The 19,430-nt window shown below is 64.6% G+C and overlaps 3 protein-coding genes and 1 long non-coding RNA gene across 9 annotated transcripts; 1 reads left to right on the top strand and 3 right to left on the bottom strand.

The window, feature by feature from the left end:
• Positions 1 to 35: 35 nt before the first annotated feature.
• Positions 36 to 4,642, bottom strand: CPTP (ceramide-1-phosphate transfer protein). Of its 4 annotated transcripts, XM_012467915.3 has the most exons (4): positions 4,442 to 4,641; positions 3,950 to 4,186; positions 1,788 to 1,986; positions 36 to 1,583 (listed from the first exon to the last, which is right to left on the bottom strand). In XM_012467915.3, the coding sequence occupies exons 3-4, from the start codon at positions 1,907 to 1,909 to the stop codon at positions 1,061 to 1,063; spliced, it is 645 nt and encodes a 214-aa protein (XP_012323338.1). In that variant the 5' UTR covers positions 1,910 to 1,986; positions 3,950 to 4,186; positions 4,442 to 4,641; the 3' UTR covers positions 36 to 1,060. The 4 variants fall into 4 exon arrangements, with proteins under 4 accessions (XP_012323338.1, XP_012323341.1, XP_012323337.1 ...); XM_012467918.3 differs by lacking the exon at positions 3,950 to 4,186 and having other exon boundaries at positions 4,442 to 4,642; XM_012467914.2 differs by lacking the exon at positions 4,442 to 4,641 and having other exon boundaries at positions 3,950 to 4,303.
• Positions 4,643 to 4,833: 191 nt separating this feature from the next.
• INTS11 (integrator complex subunit 11) lies at positions 4,834 to 16,459 on the top strand. 2 transcript variants are annotated; one of them, XM_012467919.2, is made up of 17 exons: positions 4,834 to 4,931; positions 8,611 to 8,708; positions 9,164 to 9,237; positions 10,112 to 10,340; positions 12,301 to 12,399; positions 12,482 to 12,516; positions 12,854 to 12,992; positions 13,390 to 13,454; positions 13,859 to 14,048; positions 14,332 to 14,415; positions 14,790 to 14,879; positions 14,962 to 15,124; positions 15,208 to 15,315; positions 15,398 to 15,459; positions 15,670 to 15,812; positions 15,887 to 16,016; positions 16,115 to 16,459. In XM_012467919.2, the coding sequence occupies exons 1-17, from the start codon at positions 4,904 to 4,906 to the stop codon at positions 16,178 to 16,180; spliced, it is 1,803 nt and encodes a 600-aa protein (XP_012323342.1). In that variant the 5' UTR covers positions 4,834 to 4,903; the 3' UTR covers positions 16,181 to 16,459. The 2 variants fall into 2 exon arrangements, with proteins under 2 accessions (XP_012323342.1, XP_012323343.1); XM_012467920.3 differs by lacking the exons at positions 4,834 to 4,931; positions 9,164 to 9,237 and having other exon boundaries at positions 8,629 to 8,708.
• Positions 11,944 to 14,166, bottom strand: LOC110567592 (uncharacterized). Its single transcript, XR_002477968.2, has 3 exons — positions 13,171 to 14,166; positions 12,909 to 13,076; positions 11,944 to 12,195 (listed from the first exon to the last, which is right to left on the bottom strand). It is a non-coding gene; the product is annotated as an uncharacterized LOC110567592 (long non-coding RNA).
• On the bottom strand, positions 16,360 to 19,221 carry PUSL1 (pseudouridine synthase like 1). Of its 2 annotated transcripts, XM_021667463.2 has the most exons (8): positions 19,104 to 19,221; positions 18,853 to 18,910; positions 18,579 to 18,766; positions 18,306 to 18,455; positions 18,059 to 18,229; positions 17,246 to 17,300; positions 17,002 to 17,164; positions 16,360 to 16,707 (listed from the first exon to the last, which is right to left on the bottom strand). In XM_021667463.2, the coding sequence occupies exons 1-8, from the start codon at positions 19,178 to 19,180 to the stop codon at positions 16,658 to 16,660; spliced, it is 912 nt and encodes a 303-aa protein (XP_021523138.1). In that variant the 5' UTR covers positions 19,181 to 19,221; the 3' UTR covers positions 16,360 to 16,657. The 2 variants fall into 2 exon arrangements, with proteins under 2 accessions (XP_021523138.1, XP_064228035.1); XM_064371965.1 differs by having other exon boundaries at positions 17,002 to 17,300; positions 19,104 to 19,180.
• Between the last annotated feature and the right edge of the window lie 209 nt (positions 19,222 to 19,430).

Raw genomic sequence — 19,430 nt, 5'->3', positions numbered from 1 at the left:
GGCAATCAGGCGCTCAGCACACCCCAAGGTCCACGTCCTGGGGTGCTGTGATTTATTAACGTTGGAAGACGTCGCACGGGTTGCAATCTAGAAGCCTGCGCACCTGCCGGGTAGTCGGGGCTGTCCCTCTGCCACCCCGAGGCGCTGCGGTCCACTGTAAAGAGCCAGTGGCCAGGCCCCAGGAACGGGCCGGTGGCTGGGCTTGGTGTGGCTGGCTGGTAGCCACTGGCCAGGCCATGGCGTCCAGGCCCTCCTGCTCCATGCCCCTTGTGTCTCCCGGGAAGAGGAAGCGGAGAAGGACACAGCGTTTTGTTGGGAGTAGCAGCGTCCTGGCTGCTGGGGCCTTGGGTGTGCTGTGCAGACCCGTGGCAGCTGCGGGAGGCAGCCTGGTACCCTGCAGGGGCTGCAGGAGACTGTCCCAAGGGCAGGGCCTTCTCCGGCCCTTCTGTGAGGAGCCTTGATCTCAGCTCCTGGCCATCCCACGCCCAGTCTGCCTGGCACGCTGAGGGGCAAACAAGGCAGTGAGAGGTGGGGAGACCCCAAGGGCCCAGACCGCTTGCTGTTCGGGGCTTTCTGCTAGCCTGGGCATGGAGGGGGCTGAGGTCCCTGGACTCAGCGTTGCCCACCTGGACAGACACGGTGTCCCAGGCCTGGGCCTGAGAGGAGGACACACTGGCTGGCAGAGAACGGGTGGAGTCTCCACACCCCGGGACCAGCGACTTCACGCCAGTCCGCAGATCTGCCCCACAGGCTGGGGGGTGGTGACCTTTCGGGCTTTTGCAGGTCCGGCCCCCGCCCCCGCCTCCTCCCCCTCCACTTTCTGCACCTGGCCAGGCCTGGCTGGGGGGAGCCGTGGCTGAGGCGTCCTGTTCTGGAGCGGGAGGGCAGGTCTCTTTGGGCTGGGTGCCGCCTTCTCTGCCACAGTCTGTGGCTCCTAATGAGCTCAGCTCACAGGGACAACAGTGGATCTCCTGTTCCTGGGGCCCCCAGAAAGTTCTGCTGTGGGGCTCGCAGCCCAGATCTGCAGCAGGAAAGCCCGCGTGGCCCTGGGTTCCTGCCACTAGGGCAGGTTCAGCAGGGAGTGCTCCGCATACAGCTTCTGGGAGACATCATAGACGCGCTCGATGAAGGGGAGGGCCTCACCCAGCATCTGCACGGCCTGCTCCGGGGGCCCCACGTTCATGGCCTCCAGGAAGACCTTGCGTGTGGGCAGGGCGCAGAAGGCCACGGTGACGGCGCGGCGCACGATCCAGGGGTGGTAGGCGGCCAGCGAGGCGTTGTAGGAGTCGCTGCAGAGCACGGAGGTGCGCGCGTCCTCGGGGCTGGTGCGCAGGCTCTCCAGGAACAGCTGCAGCCAGTGCAGGGCGCGGTGCAGGCGCAGCACGGTTCGGCAGCCGGACTCGGGGTGGTGGGAGCGCCGCTCCAGGTCCACCAGCTGGCTGCCCAGCTCATGGGCCACCATGGCCTGCAGGGAGCAGTACTGCTCGTGCTGTGGGCCGCCCCTGAGGCGCTCCATGATCTGCAGCTTCGAGACCACGTCCTTGGAGATGAACGAGAAGACGGCGCCCAGGCTGTTCAGAAACCTGCGGGAGGGAGCAGGGCTCGAGTCCTCGCCCGGGCCCGGGGCAGCCTGCCGGGGCGCAGGGGACGCCGCCCAGCCTCCCGAGGACTCACACCCGTCCAGAAACAGGCGGCAAAGCTGGTGAGGACAGCCAGCGGGAGGCAGATACCACATACGGGACTCGGCCAGGTGAGCCCTCCTCAGGCAACGGGCCCTGCGGACGCACCTGACCAGGCCCTTCCAGCTGGCGATGTAGGGGTCCAGCAGGACCTCTTCCTTCTCATTGAGACACTGCTTGAAACTGACCAGGACGACTTTCAGATTGAAACCTGTCTCCGAATCATCCATTTTTTGATAGGAACGGCAATACGGCTGGGCTGGGAAATAGTCTCACCAGGGTCAGCTTGATCTGTGGCTCGTTTTCTCTGCGTGTGGAAGGGAACAAGGGAGCTTCGATCCCACTGCTGCCCACTGAACACTCACGCCCCTTACGGAGCTTCCTCCGAGGAGCTGCCTGGCTCTGCTCCCAGCCAAGCGGCAGGCTCTCAGGCACACCACCCAGACCCACCCTTCACCAGGGTCTCGTACCCATAGACCTTGGCACGGCCCCTCCTGTGGGTCAGCCCCTGACCCCTCTGGCTTTATGAGACCACTCGATCGCGCCGTCTGCAGTGGGCGTCTCTGCTGATGCTTTCCTGCTTATTTGGTTTTGTTTCTCTCACTAGAGGCTGTATCTGTTTTTGCCAGCTGAAGAAATATTTGCCAAGCCCCTGCCTAGAGCCAAGCACTGTCCTAGGCACCCAGGTGCACGGGGCGGGGGGGGTGAGTGGGCAGACATCTGGGGTGGGTTCAGATGACTACAAAGACAGGAAGTTCTGAGGTCATGCGCAAGGAAACAGACACGGCAGAAAGCAGAGTGGGGGGAGCAGGGCGGGGGGGCGGACATGCTGCTGGGGGTGTGGGGCGGGGGCGGACATGCTGGGGGGGTGGGTGGGGCGGGGGCGGACATGCTGCTGGGGGGGTGGGGCGGGGGCGGACATGCTGGGGGGGTGGGTGGGGCGGGGGCGGACATGCTGCCAGGGGGGTGGGGCGGGGGCGGACATGCTGCTGGGGGGTGGGTGGGGCAGGGGCGGACATGCTGCGGGGGTGGGGTGGGGCTGGGGCGGACATGCTGCGGGGGGGGGGTGGGGTGGGTGGGGCGGGGGCGGACATGCTGCTGGGGGGGTGGGGCGGGGGCGGACATGCTGGGGGGGGTGGGTGGGGCGGGGGCGGACATGCTGCCAGGGGGGTGGGGCGGGGGCGGACATGCTGCGGGGGGGGGTGGGGTGGGTGGGGCGGGGGCGGACATGCTGCTGGGGGGGTGGGGCGGGGGCGGACATGCTGGGGGGGTGGGTGGGGCGGGGGCGGACATGCTGCCAGGGGGGTGGGGCTGGGGCGGACATGCTGCGGGGGGGGGGGTGGGGTGGGTGGGGCGGGGGCGGACATGCTGCTGGGGGGGGTGGGGCGGGGGGCGGACATGCTGGGGGGGGTGGGTGGGGCGGGGGCGGACATGCTGCCAGGGGGGTGGGGCGGGGGCGGACATGCTGCTGGGGGGGTGGGCGGGGCGGGGGGCGGACATGCTGGGGGGGGTGGGTGGGGCGGGGGGCGGACATGCTGGGGGGGGTGGGGCGGGGGCGGACATGCTGCCGGGCAGACTGCCCCGTCTTCCTCAGTGCCGCATCCCCGAAGCAGAGGAGAGGCAGTGGGGCCAGCGCTTGCTGGATGGATAAACGCAACTGTTTTCACTACCGTTGCTGAAACTGAGTCCCACACGGATGGGTGGCCGGGCTAAAGGTGTTCCCACACTCAAGATTGCCACAGGGCCCTCCTAGCAGGCCTAGGGAACTTTCCGTGAGTGGCCCAGGCCCTGCTCTGCATTCTGCTGGCATTCACACAGTCACTCCCCAGACATCCAGGCACCCATGCTTTGTGTGGGTGTCACCAAGCACCCTTGCCCCGTCTCCCCAGGTGCCCCAAGGGCCCGAGCCTGCTCTGGGGACCCTGGGACTCAGCTGCATCCCCGCCTCAACCAGGAAGAACCCTCGCCCCACTGGGCCTGGAGGTTCCTGGGCCTCTTGACGCTGGGAACCCTGTCCTGACTTCCCTGGCTGTAGGGACTCCAGCAGGGGCGGGGAGGGCACCCAGCCGTGGTGAGCACTCCTGGCCAGGAGCAGGTGGGCAGGTTGCTGGGCCCTTCATCACTGGGGAGCACAGGCTGCAAGCCCTGCCCGACCCAGGGCCCAGGCTGCTGGAGCACTGTGGCCCAGAGGTGCTGAAGCCTTGCCTCGCAGGCCCCACAGGTTGAGTTGCATGCTTGGCACCAGGCAGAGGCCCCAGATGTGAGCTCACCGGGTTTCAGGTGTGGGGGATGGCTGCTCCTGGGCCTCAGGAAGACGGAGCCCCAGAGACTTCCAGCACGCCCCTCCCCTCCTCGGGCCTCTGTTCTGTCCACTGAGAAGATGGTCTCTGAGGCTCCGGGGTTTCCTTCTTGGTCGCCAGATATTCTTTGGGCCTCGCTTTCCTGCCCAGATCTGAGCCAGTGGCCAACAGGAGCTGCCAGGAGCCTCTCGGGGCTGTGGCTGGTGGCTCAGGGACAACAGGAAGGGCAGTGGCTGAGCAGTAGGCGGGCAGCTCGCCAGCCCAGGAAGGTGACCCAGGGCACCTCCAGGCCTTTCCCAGGGCAGCCCACCGGCCCAAGGTCAGGGCTGGGCGCAAGGGCCGTCTGCGCACACAGTCCTGTGGGGGCCAGCAGGCTGGGAGGCCAGCAGGAGACGCGCCCCCACGGCGCCCCAGGCCTTGGGTGGGACCAGGGCCCTGTCCAGCGAGCGCTGCGAGTCTCACCTGGGAAGGGGCTTCAGATGGTACCGGACTGGGTGGTCACTGGTTCGAGTCCTGCTCCGCCGAGGGGCCCAGGAAGGGGCTGAGGCGCGGGGTGGTGGTGGGGAGGGGCCGACCTGAGACAGCTCTGTCCTGCGCGGGAGCCCGGTCCTTGGCCGCCCGCCCTCTCCAGCCTTCTAGGAGGACGTCCCCTCCCGCTCCCGGCCCCTCGGCGACCGTCGGACCCCACGGGTTGGGTCAGGCAGGTGCGGCCGCCGAGCTCCAGCCGCTCACCTGGGCCGCATCCGGGTCCCGCCCACCGGCCCGCGTCCGCCGCTCTGATTGGTTGGATGCTGCCCAATCAGGGGACCCAAGACGCCGACTTCATTTCCGGCAAGAGCACCGGAAGTCGACGCCGCGGCGGCTGGGCCTGTGCAGCGCGTCTCCGTGTGTGCGGCTCGCGGGTCCGGTATCGCGGTGGAGAAGATGCCTGAGATCAGAGTCACGCCCTTAGGTGAGTGGGAGTCTCCCGGAGGGCTGTGGGGCGGGCTTCGGATGCGGCTCCCGGCGGGCTGGGCGCCCCGCTGCCTCGCGGTTCTCGCCGCGGAGCCCGGTGTGCGTCGCGGGCGTCCGCCCGTCACCTCCTCCCCGCGCGGGCGCTGGTGGGAGCCGGGAGGCGGCCTAGTCCCGGTACCCAGGGCCTCCCGCAGTGACGCGAGAACGCGAGCCCCGAGCTTCAGGCGGCCGTGAGGGGACGACGCAGATGGGGCCGCGGGGCCTCCGCGTTCGCTGTGCGCTTTCCTCGGTGCGTTGACCTCCCTGTGCCGCGCGCTGCCGCTTCCAGTTCCTCAGCCCGCCAGCCCGCCAGCCCCCCAGCCCCCCAGCCCCCCAGCCCCCTAGCCCGCCAGACCCCCAGACCCCCAGACCCCCGGACCCGCAGCCCGCCAGACCCCCAGACTCCCAGCCCGCCAGCCCGCCAGCCCGCCAGACCCCCGGCCCCCCCAGCCCGCCAGCCCCCCCAGCCCGCCAGACCCCCAGACCCCCGGACCCGCAGCCTGCCAGACCCCCAGCCCCCCAGACCCGCAGCCCGCCAGACCCCCAGCCCCCCCAGCCCGCCAGACCCCCAGTCCCCCAGCCCCCCCAGCCCCCCCAGCCCGCCAGACCCCCAGACTCCCAGCCCGCCAGCCTGCCAGACCCCCAGCCCCCCGGACCCGCAGCCCGCCAGCCCCCCCAGTCCCCCAGCCCCCCCAGCCCACCAGACCCCCAGACTCCCAGCCCGCCAGCCCCCTAGTCCGCCAGACCCCAGTCCCCCAGCCCCCCAGACCCCCAGCTCCTCAGCCCCTTGGTCCCCCAGCCCTTCAGCCTTCCACTCTCGCAGCCCGGCTTCTGCCTCCTCACCTCTCACGTTCTGTCCACCACCCTTTGTCCTTACATCTCAGTTAAATCAACGGTCAGTTCAGCTCTTGTTCTCCTTGATCCTTGCAACACTGAAAAGATAGAAAACACAAATGCATACTCCTAAAGGCCCTAACAGACTGGGCACTGTGTCTCACGCTTGTAATCCCAGCACCTTCGGAAGGCAAAGGTGGGAGGATCGCTTGAGCCCAGGAGTTGAAGACCAGCCTGGCCAACATGGCAAGACCCTGTTGCTCCAAAAAAATAAAATAAAAAAGCAAAAATTAGCTGAGCGTGGTGGCTCACGCCTCTGGTCTCAGCTATTGGGAGGCTGGGGTGGGAGGATCGCGTGAGCCCAGGAGGTTGAGGCTGCAGCGAGCCATGATGGTGCTACTGCATTCCAGCCTGGGCGACAGCAAGACCCTATTTCAAAAAAGGGTAAAAGTCGTGCACTATAGAACAATACGAAGAGGGAAAGAATTAATCAAAGTCCAGGGTCTCAGAAACAACTTGGGGGACGTGGTGTTGGCGGCCAACCCTGCCGGTGTCCCCGGGCTTTTTCCGTACATGCCTGCCGTGTGCTGTCTTGGAACCTGGGCCTTCCACTGGGGAGGAGGTCGAGGGCGTCTTCCAGTACAGACACCTGGACGGGACTCCGCGTCCTTCTCTGTGGCGTCAGTGCTTCCTCAGAGGGCGCACCCGCCCCAGCAGGGCCACGGTGCTGTTATTTTAACTTTATTGAGATGGAGTCTCCGTCACAGGCTGGAGTGCAGTGGCGCGACCTCAGCTCACCGCAGCCTCCGCCTCCCGGGTTCAGGTGATTCCCCTGCCTCAGCCTCCCGAGTAGCTGGGACTACAGGTGCGCGCCACCACGCCCAGCTAATTTTTGTATTTTTAGTAGAGACGGGGTTTCACCATGTTGGCCAGGATAGTCTTGATCTTTTGACCTTGTGATCCGCCCACGTCGGCCTCCCAAAGTGCTGGGGTTTCAGGTGTGAGCTACCATGCCTGGCCTACGGTGCTATTAATGGCTGCATTGAACACCCCGGCCTGCCAGGTCAGAGTTCATATCCCATTTTGCAGCATTTCGCAGCTGTTAGTGTGGGCTCTGCTGCCCTCCCCTGCTCTCTGAGGTCTCTGCAGGGTCCTCCCAGCCTGCCCCTTTCCCATTGGGCCTCCTGGCTGCCCACTATCTGGACAGCCCAGTCTTTCTTGTGGCTTCAGTTACCCCAGACTTGCACCTGGGTATCTTCTCAAGTTACCTCAGCCCAGGGATCGTCAAAGCAGAACCCGTCTCACCCTTCCCTGCACCAGGTACGCCTCTTGGGCTCCATGGTCCCTGGGCCAGTGCTGTGTCCTTGCGGTCACTCCCACGCCCTGGCCTTTGTGTGGCTGCTCTCCCACCCTGCCTGTCCGTCCCCACCCTGCTCAGACGTTGGCTTCTCAGGGAGAATTTTTCGTCATGGTTCTGGAAGTTTCAGGGCTTTCTTGTATTCCTACCTTGCTCTCCCTGTCACAGAAGCCTCCGTCTGGCACGCTCGGGACGCCTCGTTGACTTGTCTGCCAGCAGTCTCCTTGCAGACAGGGATGCTCTTCTCTGTCTTCTGAGCCCTGTCCCATCCTCTAGCTCCAGGCTCTATTCCTGCACCTCTGCCGTCTTTCCTTCCTGGGATCAGTTTGGGTCCTGCTGGGAGGCAGGACTGCCAGTGCCTAAGGACTGGGCTTTGGAATTCAGAAAACCAACCCGAGCCCCACATTTCGGGGCTGTGTGCCATGAGTGCCTCTGTGGCCTCAGGTCCTTGCCTGGAAAGAGGGGCAGCCCTCTCCTCCCACAGATATTGGGGGGCCTCTACGAGCCTGGCGTGGCTTGGGGCAGGAGATGCAGAGGGAGGAGACAGCTGAGGCCCCGGCCTCAGAGAGCCCAGCGAGGGCAGGAACAGGCCTGTAAGAGAACCTGAGACCCCCATCTGTGGCAGGCAGGCCCTTGGCCCCATCACCCTGAGGTACAGTACTGGCTTTGGACGCTTCAGGTGGCTGGCAGAGGGAGGTGGGTGGGATTCAAGGGGAAAACCAGGCCGTTTACTGCCATCAGACTCCTGCCCAGGCGCAGGCAGGAGCAGAGGTGCAGAGGCTATGGCCCTTTCCTCATGGGCCCCCAGGCCACATGAGGGGCTGAGTGTGCCTTGCCTGGCCAGGGCCTCTGGCTGGAGCAGCTGGGCAGGGCTGCTTGGTTGTCAGGAGTATGGGAGGGGCGCAGATTAGGGTCTGTGTTGGGGGCTGCATGGTGCCCAATGGTGTGGGGCTTGTGTTGCCCACACTGACCACTGCTGGACTGCCGGCACTGTGTTCGCTGTGGCGTGGCTGAGGCTGCGTGGCATCCCTCCACAGCCGCACCACCAGTAGGCACCCAGTTGCAGCACGTAGGCACCCAGGCCCTTGCCTGCCTGGGGACAGATCCTGGAGGAGGCAGCCTCATTGGTCTGCAGCTCTACTGAGGGTCTAGCCACAGCCCAGGAGTGACCCCGATTGAGATCTTGGCCCCATAGACTAGCACTTGTCTCTGTTGGGCACCAAGGACCACCACACAGTGCCTACTACTCAGCCAGCAGTCCTCAGCCGCTTTGAGAGGCCAGGGGAAGCTGGCAGGGGAGGGCGTGTGGGCTGCTGGCCTCAGCCCTGGGCGTGGTGGCGTGGGGCCGGGTCCCGTGTCCCCCTTCCTGTGAGTGGAGGTGGCCCTGCTTCTTAGCCCAAGTGTCTGTCCACACAGCAGTGCCTCTCACCTGCCCTCTCTTGAGTAGGGGCTGGCCAGGACGTGGGCCGAAGCTGCATCCTGGTGTCCATCGCAGGCAAGAACGTCATGCTGGACTGTGGGATGCACATGGGCTTCAATGACGATGTGAGTCCCTTGGGCAGGAGGCCCAGAGGTCGGGAGGGTGGACCGTCCACAGCAGGACGCTGGGCCTCGGATCTTGGACAGTGGGGCAGTGGGCAGCAGTGCTTGTGCCTGGACGGCTGTACCCTGCAGGGAGCAGGGATGGCTGGGCCCGGTTGACATGAGTCCCTACATGGGGAGGTCCCCTTGTGCTGCACTGGGCCCCAGCCCCAGGGTCCTATAGGGTGGGCTCAGCTTCCAGCTCAGATCTGTCCGTGAGGTTGGGGGGAACCTTGGCCTCTCTGGATGCTGTGAGCAGCCGGGGATCCTGATGCTACCTGCGGGGTGGGAGTGCCCAGCCTGGCCTTGAGTCTGCACACAGAATCCTGCTTCTTGGGAGCCGCTTCCTGGGGTGTGGGTGCTCCCACATGCTGCCTGGAGACCACAGCCACAACCTGACGCCCTCATGCCCTTCCCAGCGGCGCTTCCCTGACTTCTCCTACATCACTCAGAATGGCCGCCTCACAGACTTCCTGGACTGTGTGATCATCAGGTGGGCACCCGCTAGGGGCCTTGAGGGCCCCACGTCTGTGTCTGTGGGGCCTGAGCCCCCGTACTGGGCCTCGGCAGCGTTTGGCAAGGGGCCTGCACCATTCTTGATCCTCAGGGGTCTTCTGGGCCGCAGGATCTGCTCCCTGCTTGCCTTACTGGTCACACACGTGGCCTGGTCTCTGCCTGTTCTTCTGGCCCTGCCCTCTGAACCCGGCCCTGCCCTCTGAACCCGGCCCTCCAGGCTTCACTCTCTTCCATGCCTTCACTGTCTTAGGAGCTTTAAACTCCACTGTCTATTGGCGATTCCAGAGGTCCAAGTCTGCCCTGACTCCAGCCTTTAGGGTCCAGCATCTTATGACCCACTGGTCTGGGTGGCCTTGCCTGGATGCCCACAGCACTCCTGCTGGTCCCCCCTGCCCTGTCCGTCCTCCCCCTCGGCGTCCTCACCCTCGTGGTTGTGGTTTCTTCTCGGACACAGCAGGGCCTCTAGTGCCTTTTTGGGGCTCGCCAGGCACTGTCCCTGCCCTCGGGTCTGTGCCGCCTTCACCTGCAGCTCCACTCAGCCTGTCCCGACCACCTGAAAAGCCAGCGGCTCCCCCTCACGGTTCCTTAGTGGCTTTGCACTGTTTTGCAGGCGTGTCACCATTACTAACACGTCCAGTTTCCCGTTCGCTTACTGCCTTGCTAGATTTTCAGACTGAAGGTTCGAGGGAGACAGTTTTGTGTTTGCTCATTCCTGACTCTTCAGTCCTCGGGACGGGGTCTGATGCACAGTAGGCACTCAGCGAATGAAGGGACGAGTGACCCGCAAGCCCAGGGCGGGGGTGAAGGCTGGGGTAGGGTGGCCCAGGCTGACCTGTGCTTCGTCCCCCCAGCCACTTCCACCTGGACCACTGTGGGGCACTCCCCTACTTCAGCGAGATGGTGGGCTACGACGGGCCCATCTACATGACGCACCCTACCCAGGCCATCTGCCCCATCTTGCTGGAGGACTACCGCAAGATCGCCGTGGACAAGAAGGGTGAGGCCAACTTCTTCACCTCCCAGATGATCAAGGACTGCATGAAGAAGGTGGTGGCCGTCCACCTCCACCAGACAGTCCAGGTCAGGCTCCCAGGGCCACAGACGGCACAGTCACTGCCCACCCCACACCAAGCATGCCTTCTGCGTGCTCTGCACAGCCTTGGGAAGGCTGGGCCTCACTCTTGTGCCCAGCACCATGGGGACACCAGGAGGGGGCACCCGGTGAGCATGCGGGTCCCGGACCAGACTGGGTGCTGGCCCCAGGAGAGTGCACGTGGGGTGGGGGTGTGCCCTGGTCTCTGACCACCGGGCTCTGTCTGCATAGCATCGAAGAGGCCAGAGTGGGAACTCAGAGCACTCGGAGTTGCCAGAGACTCGCTGGAGCTCCTGGGGTATCACCGGGAGGGAGGCAGGGCCCGGAGGGGAGATGGGCCGGCTCTGAAGGGCGCCCGGTTCTGGGTGTGGTAACTCGTGTGTGGGTCAGGGAGGAAGTGAAGTAGGCAAGTGACAGCTTGGATTCGTGACATTTCTCCCAAAGACGATGGATTTGTCTGTCGTACTAGTCTGTGGGCGTTGCTTTCCTATCTTTGATACTGTATTATGTTCCTATATATTTTGGACCATTTCATCTTTCTGCTTGAACTTATCAAAATCAAGTGCATTTATCTTCTTCGGTTTGAAATTTTTTTATTTTTTGAGACAGGGTCTCTGACTCTGTTGCCCAGGCTGGAGTGTGATCTTGGCTTACTGCAGCCTCAGCCTCCCCAGCTCAGGTGATCCTCCCACCTCAGCCTCCGGAAGTACTGGATTACAGGTGTAAGCCATCGCACCTGGCAACTCCCTCACTGTATTTCAACCCAGCAAGGCATGATCTCTAATACCTGGTGACATCAACATGTGCTTAATCTTCTTTTTTGGGGGGGACAGAGTTCCACTCTTGTCACCCAGGCTGGAGTGCAGTGGCGAAATCTCAGCTCACTGCAACCTCTGCCTCCCGGGTTCAAGTGATTCTCCTGCCTCAGCCTCCTGAGTAGCTGGGCTTACAGGCACCCGCCACCACGCCCAGCTAATTTTTTTGTACTTTTAGTAGAGACGGGGTTTTGCCACGTTGGGCAGGCTTGTTTTGAACTCCTGACCTCAGGTGATCCGCCTGCCTTGGCCTCCGAAAGTGCTGGCATCACACGCGTGAGCCGCCGTGCCCGGCGCTTAGTTTTATTTATGTTTGTTTTCTTGGTCGTGCTTCCTGCGTTTTTTCCCATCTTTTACGTGGGATACTTTGCTTTTTGCCTGAAGAATATCAGCATGGGTCTGCTGGTGATTCCGTCAAGTTTTGTTTGCCTGCAAGTGGATTTATTTTACCCTCGCTCTTGAAGGACTTTTTCCTCTCAGGTGTGTAGACTTTTAGTTGACCCTGCACTTCACACGCATCGTCCTTTTTCCTGTCTCAGAGGCCATCTCTGGGCACGGGCACCTGTAGGGTTACGGCCTTCACCTTGGTTTTTGGTGCTTATGCGCTGATGGACCAATATTTTTTTTGAGACAGAGTCTCACTCTGTCTCCCAGGCTGGACCACAGTGGTGTGATCTCGGCTTACTGCAACTTCTGTTTCCTGAGTTCAAGTGATTATCCTGCCTCAGCCTCTTGAGTTGCTGAGACTACAGGCGAGCACCACCACACCGGGCTAATTTTTGTGGGTTTCACCATATTGACTAGGCTGGTCTTGAACTCCTGACCTTGTGATCTGCCCGCCTCAGCCTCCCAAAGTGCTGGGATTAGTGGCGTGAGCCACCGCGCCCGGCCGCCAACGTTCTTCATCTCGTCTTTCATCTCTGGTGCATTCGGAGTCCACGCTGGAAACTCTGCCTTTAGCGCCCTCAGTCTCCGTCTGTTGTTTCCCGTTCTTGGTCCTTGCTGCCTGTCCCTCATGAACTGGGTGCTGTGTGAGAAACAGGGAATGAAGGGCTCAGTGCGGTGCCCTTGCTTCCCACCCCTGCCCCTCTGCTGTGATGGCGGAGCCTGAGTGCGGCCCTGTCCTCCACAGGTGGATGACGAGCTGGAGATCAAGGCCTACTATGCAGGCCACGTGCTGGGCGCAGCCATGTTCCAGATTAAAGTGGGCTCAGAGTCTGTGGTCTATACGGTCAGTGGAAGGGGCTGGAGGCTCGGGAGGGGCTGCCGGGGTGGGAGGCACCCTCGCCATGGCGGCCTCGTTCATTCACCAGGGTGATTACAACATGACCCCGGACCGACACTTGGGGTAAGTGTGCCGAGGCCCCTTGGAGCTCGCGACCCTTGTAGTTGTGGGGATGCTAGCCCTCGAGTGGACAGCCCAGCAGTGTCTCCCAGGTCTGGTGTGGCCCGGAGAGCCCCTTCCTTCTAGGCTCAGTTTCGCGAAGGCACAGGGTCCAGGCGGGGACCTCTGTGCCTCCTCTCTCTTCCCAAGTGTGCTGTCCACAGTGTTTTACCAGCTGGGTCTTTCCAGCCAGAGTGGCCTAGGAAGGCGGCTAGGGTGGGACCGGGGTCCAGCTTGTCACACCCAGCCCTGCAGCTGTGGGGACAGTCAGCCTCGGCTCACAACCCCACCCGTGTTCCAGAGCTGCCTGGATTGACAAGTGCCGCCCCAACCTGCTCATCACAGAGTCCACGTACGCCACGACCATCCGCGACTCCAAGCGCTGCCGGGAGCGAGACTTCCTGAAGAAAGTCCACGAGACTGTGGAGCGTGGTGGGAAGGTAGCCGCGGCAGGGCTGGGACGCGGGCCCTTCTGGGAGGCTTGGCTGCCCTTGGCATGGGGCAGGGTCTCAGGGTGTGGGGTGCTGCATTTTCAGGTAGGGAGAGAGGAAAGTTTGCTCAGCATTGAGGAGAAAAGCTCAGAGACCCTTCCCTAGGGAGGCCCTTTGCCCCTCCTACCTCAGATCCCGAAGAAGCCTTGGCCAGGGCCCCCATGCTGTTCTCTTCTGTCGCCGGAGAGTCGCCGGGATGGAACTGGGAGCAGATATGAGAGGCTCAGGTCCACACGGGGCCGCAGCCCTTGGGCGCCTGGCCGTGCCCTCACTGGACGCTGCCTGCTGTGCTGAGGGGCCGCGAAGCCAGGGCTCCTGCTTGGGCCAAGCCTATGTGTCCCCGCAGGTGCTGATCCCCGTGTTCGCGCTGGGCCGTGCCCAGGAGCTCTGCATCCTCCTGGAGACCTTCTGGTAGGCGCTACCCGGATGGCTGTTTCAGGAGCCCCGCCCCGGGTTGGAAGCTGCGGCCGTGCATTAGCCCAGCGTGCACACAGTTCAGGGCACAACAACTGCTGGGTGTGGTGGGCAGCCCTGCCCAGGGTGCCAGCGGAAGCTCAGCGCCGCTCGCTGCTGTCCTGTGGGGGAGGCCTGTGACGTTCCATCGGTGCCACTGTTTGTGGCTCTTGATGGGGTTCCTGGTCCTCCACCAAGCTGGGCTGCTACAGGGCTTAATGGGACATAGGATGCAGGCACTGGCCTCCTGTGGTCATGATGGGAGACTGGGCTAAACCCGTCCTGTGCATGGGTCGTGCAGATGAGGTTGTGGGGGTGACCTGGCTGAGTCCTGCCCTGCAGTGTCCTCCTGTGGTCCCCAGGGAGCGCATGAACCTGAAGGTGCCCATCTACTTCTCCACGGGCCTGACCGAGAAGGCCAATCACTACTACAAGCTGTTCATCCCCTGGACCAACCAGAAGATCCGCAAGACTTTTGTGCAGAGGAACATGTTCGAGTTCAAACACATCAAGGCCTTTGACCGGGCTTTTGCTGACAACCCAGGGCCTATGGTGAGGCCGTGGCGGGGCTGGCAAGTGTGTCCACATCAGTTGGCCTGTCTACAGGTCCCTGCCCATGGGTCTCTGGGCTGGGCCTGCAGCGGGGGTGGGGGGCATCTCCTGCCCTGACTCGACCCCGCCCCCGCCCCCGCCCCCGCCCCCGCCCCCGCCCCCGCCCCCGCCCCCGCCCCCGCCCCCGCCCCGTGTCCCACAGGTTGTGTGGATGGGCCTCCTGCGGGGGGATGCGGGGCATCTGCTGCCCTGACTCGACCTCCCTGCCCTCTGTCTCTCGCAGGTTGTGTTTGCCACGCCAGGAATGCTGCACGCCGGGCAGTCCCTGCAGATCTTCCGGAAATGGGCGGGGAACGAGAAGAACATGGTGAGGGCCGTGGTGCGGTGCAGAAACCTGGAGGCTAGTGGGTTGTCCTGACACGCTCTCCCTGCGCTCTTGCTGGCCTGGCCCCATGCTGGCCGAGGGACGTGGCTGCTGCCACCAGGAGATGAGGGTGACGTGCCACTGGGGCCTTTGAGTCTCCCCGTGACGCAGCCCGTCCACCTCAGGCAGAAGAGCCCCAGCCCAGCCCTCGACACTCTTGTACCAAAACCTGAGCCCTTTGGAGTCTGCAGCTAGGCTTGGGAGGGCACCACTGGCAGGTGGCAACAGCTTCCAGGGGTTCAAGTTGGGGCATCCCAGGGAAGGCCATGAGGGGCCAAGGCTGGGGTCCTGTGGCTGTGAGCTGTGCCCACCCCCAGGTCATCATGCCCGGCTACTGCGTGCAGGGCACCGTGGGCCACAAGATCCTCAGTGGACAGCGGAAGCTGGAGATGGAGGGGCGGCAGGTGGTGAGTCCCGACCCCCCGCGGACTGGCAGGGCCGAGGGGCACCTCCTGGTGGTAACCGCTGTCCGTGCCCTGTGGCCTGCAGCTGGAGGTCAAGATGCAGGTGGAGTACATGTCGTTCAGTGCCCATGCGGACGCCAAGGGCATCATGCAGCTGGTGGGCCAGGCAGAGCCGGAAAGCGTGCTGCTGGTGCACGGCGAGGCCAAGAAGATGGAGTTCCTGAAGCAGAAGATCGAGCAGGAGCTCCGTAGGCAGCTGGGTGGGCGGCGTGGGGCCCACCTCGGGTCAGCGTGGGCAGCCTGCCCTGAGACTCTCTTCCCCGGGGTTCAGGGGTCAGCTGCTACATGCCGGCCAATGGCGAGACGGTGACGCTGCCCACGAGCCTCAGCATCCCTGTAGGCATCTCGCTGGGGCTGCTGAAGCGGGAGATGGCACAGGGTACGTGGGCAGGGCAGGCCGGGTGCTCGGGGCGGGTGGCTTGGGGCGGCCCTCAGGTTGATGGCCCCTGCTGCCTCCACAGGGCTGCTCCCTGAGGCCAAGAAGCCGCGGCTCCTGCACGGCACCCTGATCATGAAGGACAGCGTGAGTGGCAGGTGGCCTCTGGAGGGGGGAGGGCCGCCGCTGTGCTCCCTGACCTGCCCCTGTGCTCCCTGACCTGCCCCTGTGCTCCCTGACCTGCCGCTGTGCTCCCTGACCTGCCCCTGTGCTCCCTGACCTGCCCCTGTGCTCCCTGACCTGCCCCTGTGCTCCCTGACCTGCCTCTGTGCTCCCTGACCTGCCCCTGCCCCACAGAATTTCCGGCTAGTGTCCTCAGAGCAAGCCCTCAAAGAGCTGGGCCTGGCCGAGCACCAGCTGCGCTTCACCTGCCGCGTGCACCTGCACGACACGCGCAAGGAGCAGGAGACTGCACTGCGTGTCTACAGCCACCTCAAGAGGTGGGCCCCCGGCCCCGCCCTCCATCCCCTCGGGCCCCCGGGGCAAGGCCGGGCCTCACGGAGCCTCCCCACAGCATCCTGAAGGACCACTGTGTGCAGCACCTCCCGGACGGCTCGGTGACTGTGGAGTCCATCCTAATCCAGGCCGCCGCCCCCTCCGAGGACCCGGGCACCAAGGTGCTGCTGGTCTCTTGGACCTACCAGGTAAGGGGGGCCCCCACCCCACCGAGCTCAGCTCAGGTGTCACCACCCCCTCCCTGCCCTGCACTGCCCAGCCCATGGTGCTCTTGCCTCTGCTCTAGGACGAGGAGCTGGGGAGCTTCCTCACGTCTCTGCTGAAGAAGGGCCTCCCCCAGGCTCCCAGCTGAGGGCACTCGCCCAGCCACCCAGCCCACCCACCTCTGCCCTCACCTAGCTGGAGAGACCTGGGCCTGCACTTCAGGACTGCGGGTGCACAGGGCCTGTGGATCCAGTCCCTGGGGACAGAGGCTGTGGGTCATGTGCCCGCCCAAGTGGCTGTTTGCAGCTGAAGAAATTAACTGACCTCTGGGCTGCTTTGCCTTTATTCCTGTTCCTGGCCCCCAAAATGATGGTTAGGGCAGGGGGTCCCAGACAGCAGTTTCCAATAAAAGCTGAACAAAAGACCACTTGCTGCCCCCGACTATGTCCTGCACTGAACCCCGCCCCGCCCGGGACACAGATGGGCATCCAGGGTGGTGGGACCCAGGCAGACGAGGTTGGAGGTCAGGCAGCAGTGCTGTGGGCCCCAGGCGGCCGTGACTGCCCTGGCTTTACGAGCACAGGGCTGGGCCTGGTGTGGCCTGATTTTGGTTGAGCGTCCAGGGTCAGTCGTGGCTCCCAAACTGTGGCCCCTGCAGGGTGCAGGAAGCAGCATCTGTGGACACACCAGACACTGCGTCAGCCTGGGGCAAGGTCAGCCCAGAGCCGTCCCTGCCACTGGGACCACTCCCAGGGCCAGGGCAGGATGGGCTGGGCTGAGGGGCTGCAACCCTGGGGGGACACCTTCACTCCTGCAGCCTCCCCACCCCACACCTTCACTTTCTGGTTGGGCAATGGCCAGATTCCTGCCTGGCTGGGTGGCAGGAAGGCAGTGCCTTCCCCCGTGAGGACTGGGCCTCAGCAGTCAGCGGGCATACAGCAGAGCCCTTCTTCGGCCCGCTGCTCTTACCAAGGCTCCCATACAGCACTGACTTCAGGAATAAGCCGTGGGCTGGGGCCAGGCGTGTCTGGTGCTTGCCCAGGGGGTCTTGGCTCTCCAGAATTGTCTTCACTTGGGCAGGTGCCAAAGCCCCCAGCCCCACGGCCACCAGCACAGCTGTCATCCTCCGTACCTGTGACCCAGAGCCGAGACTGCACAGGGGCCTGCACACCCTCAGCCCCACCCCCAAGGGAGGGCCCAGAACAGAGCCCACCTGTCTATACAAGAAGGACCGGCTCTCAAACTCTAGGCTCCAGAACTGCAGCTTCCTGGAAAAACAAGTACCTGTAGGTGCCTGTGGGGCAGCTCACCAGCGTCAGACACGGAAGTGATAGGACGGGGCCTCAAACAAGCCTGGTTCCCACTAGGTCGTCCACCAGGGGCCCTGGCTGACCCCATCCCCAGTGAGGCAGGCGGGCAATGCCCAGGCATGGAGGTGGCAGGACTCCAGAGGCTGGGCAGGTAGCCTGGCCATCCCTGAGGAGCTTGCCCTGGGACCTCACCTGCTGTCCTGCTGCAGGAACTAGGAGTGTGGCCCGTGCATGTGCCAGAGGCCCAAGCCCTTTACCTGCGCTCTGCGTGGGAGTCTGGGGCTGGCAGAAGTCCTTGCTTCTCTCAGGGCTCACCCCAACGGGAGGTTCTGTGGTCAGAAGCTGCCACCTTGTGAGTGGCTCTCTGGATAGTACCGGGGGCAGCAGAAACCAGCCATGGCAGGCTGGGCCAGAATCACTGGCCCCAATGAAACCTTTCCAGTAGCTGCCAAGATTCTTTCGTTAGGCAGGGCAGGGGTTTTTCAAAGAAAGGCAGCCTTCCCTGTGCTCTGTTGCTCAGCCTGAGGGGAGGGCACAGCTGCAGGCTGGGGGGCGTCCTGGCCACTCGAGTGTCCCACATGCTCCAGCTGACCAAGCTCTGAGGATGCCTGGTTGTCCCCGTCCCCCCGGCCTTGCCTCTGCCGAGGGAGGTGCTGGAGCTAAAATTAGTGCTGTCAGCCTGAGGGCAGGACCACAGCGTATGGGCCCTTCCTCACCTGCTCTCCTGGGGGCTAAGCAAAGGGCTGGCCAGGCCTGGGGACACAGAGACACGGCGCAGTGTTCGCACGGGGCTTGGTACCGGGCTGCCGGCCGACTGGAAGGCGCTGAAGTCGTGTGTGCCGAGGAGGTGCTGGGCCGCTTCTTGCATGGCGGCCACGTCTAGGCGGCTTCAGGGGTCAGGGGAACTGTCAGGAACGGGGACCGGCCTGCCCCCTCCCCGCTCACCGTCAGGGCCACACTCACTCTGCCCGGAGAGCCCAGCACAGGTTGCGTTCAAACACGGGCAGCTCGTCAGACCGGTGACAGCCAGTGACCAGGCGGTACAGGTAGGTCCGGGACGTGGCTGCGTGGCGAGCGTGGAAGTCGCTGGGCACTCGGAAGGCCCGCAGGACCCTGGGGCAGCAGGTCAGGCTCGCGGGGGAACGACCCCGCCCACCCGCCCGGACCTCCGGCCTCGTCCGCGACAGACGGAGTCGGGAAGGCAGAGCCCCGGGGCCGCTCGGTTCGCGGGCTCACCTGATGGCCGGGTGCCGCAGGTGGGTGTTGAGGGCCTCGGTCAGGACCTCAGGCGGGAAGGGCGGCCGGCCTGAGCGGCGCTGGACGTCCAGGTGCGCCGCGTTGCTCAGGGCGTGGACCCCGGCGTCCGTGCGGCTGGAGATGGTGAACCGGACCGGCTCCACGGAATTGAGCCGCTCGGCGGCCTCCTGCAGGACCGAGCGGCGGGGGACGGGCGGGTGGGCGGGGGCCTCCCCCTGCCCTTCGCCGGGCGTCCCGGGACCGCCGAGCTCACCTCCAGGTAGTTCTGGACTCCGACGGCGCGCTGGGCGCCCCTGACGGCCGCCACCCCGCTGCGGGTAGAGGCGGGCGGAGGTTACCGGGGCCGCCCGCCCTGGGGTCTCAGCCGCCCTCTGAGGCCAAAGCCGCTCCCTCCCCCGAACGTTTGGAACTCGCTTCCGGAGACCTCCGTCTGCCCTCCCGCGCCCTCCTTCCCGCCTCCACCCGGGCCCACGTAGTGGTCCCCGCCGCGCCCGCGAAACCTACTTAAAGTCGGTGCCCACGTACTGGAAGTACACGAGGTAGCGCGCGCGCACCGAGCCCGCGGCCGGCGCCGAACCCATGGCCGAGCGCAGCCGGCGGCGCGGAAGGCGGTCTCCAGCGCGCGCACGCGGCACGGGTACGCTCTCGCGCATGCGCGGTTGCCCCGCCCCGGCAGCGCGCCACGGCGGCCTGGGGCGGGGAGCGGAGGCGGGGCCGGGCTTAGGGAGCGGTTGCAAAGTGCGTGCCCGCCCGCCGCCGAGCGCAGGGGCTTTACCGCCACCGCGGCGCCCCGGGAGGCGCGCTCGCAACCACGCGGTGACCCCGCGCTCC

This window comes from Aotus nancymaae, unplaced genomic scaffold (assembly GCF_030222135.1).
Source record: "Aotus nancymaae isolate 86718 unplaced genomic scaffold, 86718_ANA_hifiasm-v0.15.2.pri h1tg000250l, whole genome shotgun sequence".
NCBI lineage: Eukaryota > Metazoa > Chordata > Mammalia > Primates > Aotidae > Aotus > Aotus nancymaae.
The sequence above is the reverse complement of the archived record's forward strand: the minus strand, read 5'-3'. Positions and strand labels throughout refer to the sequence as shown.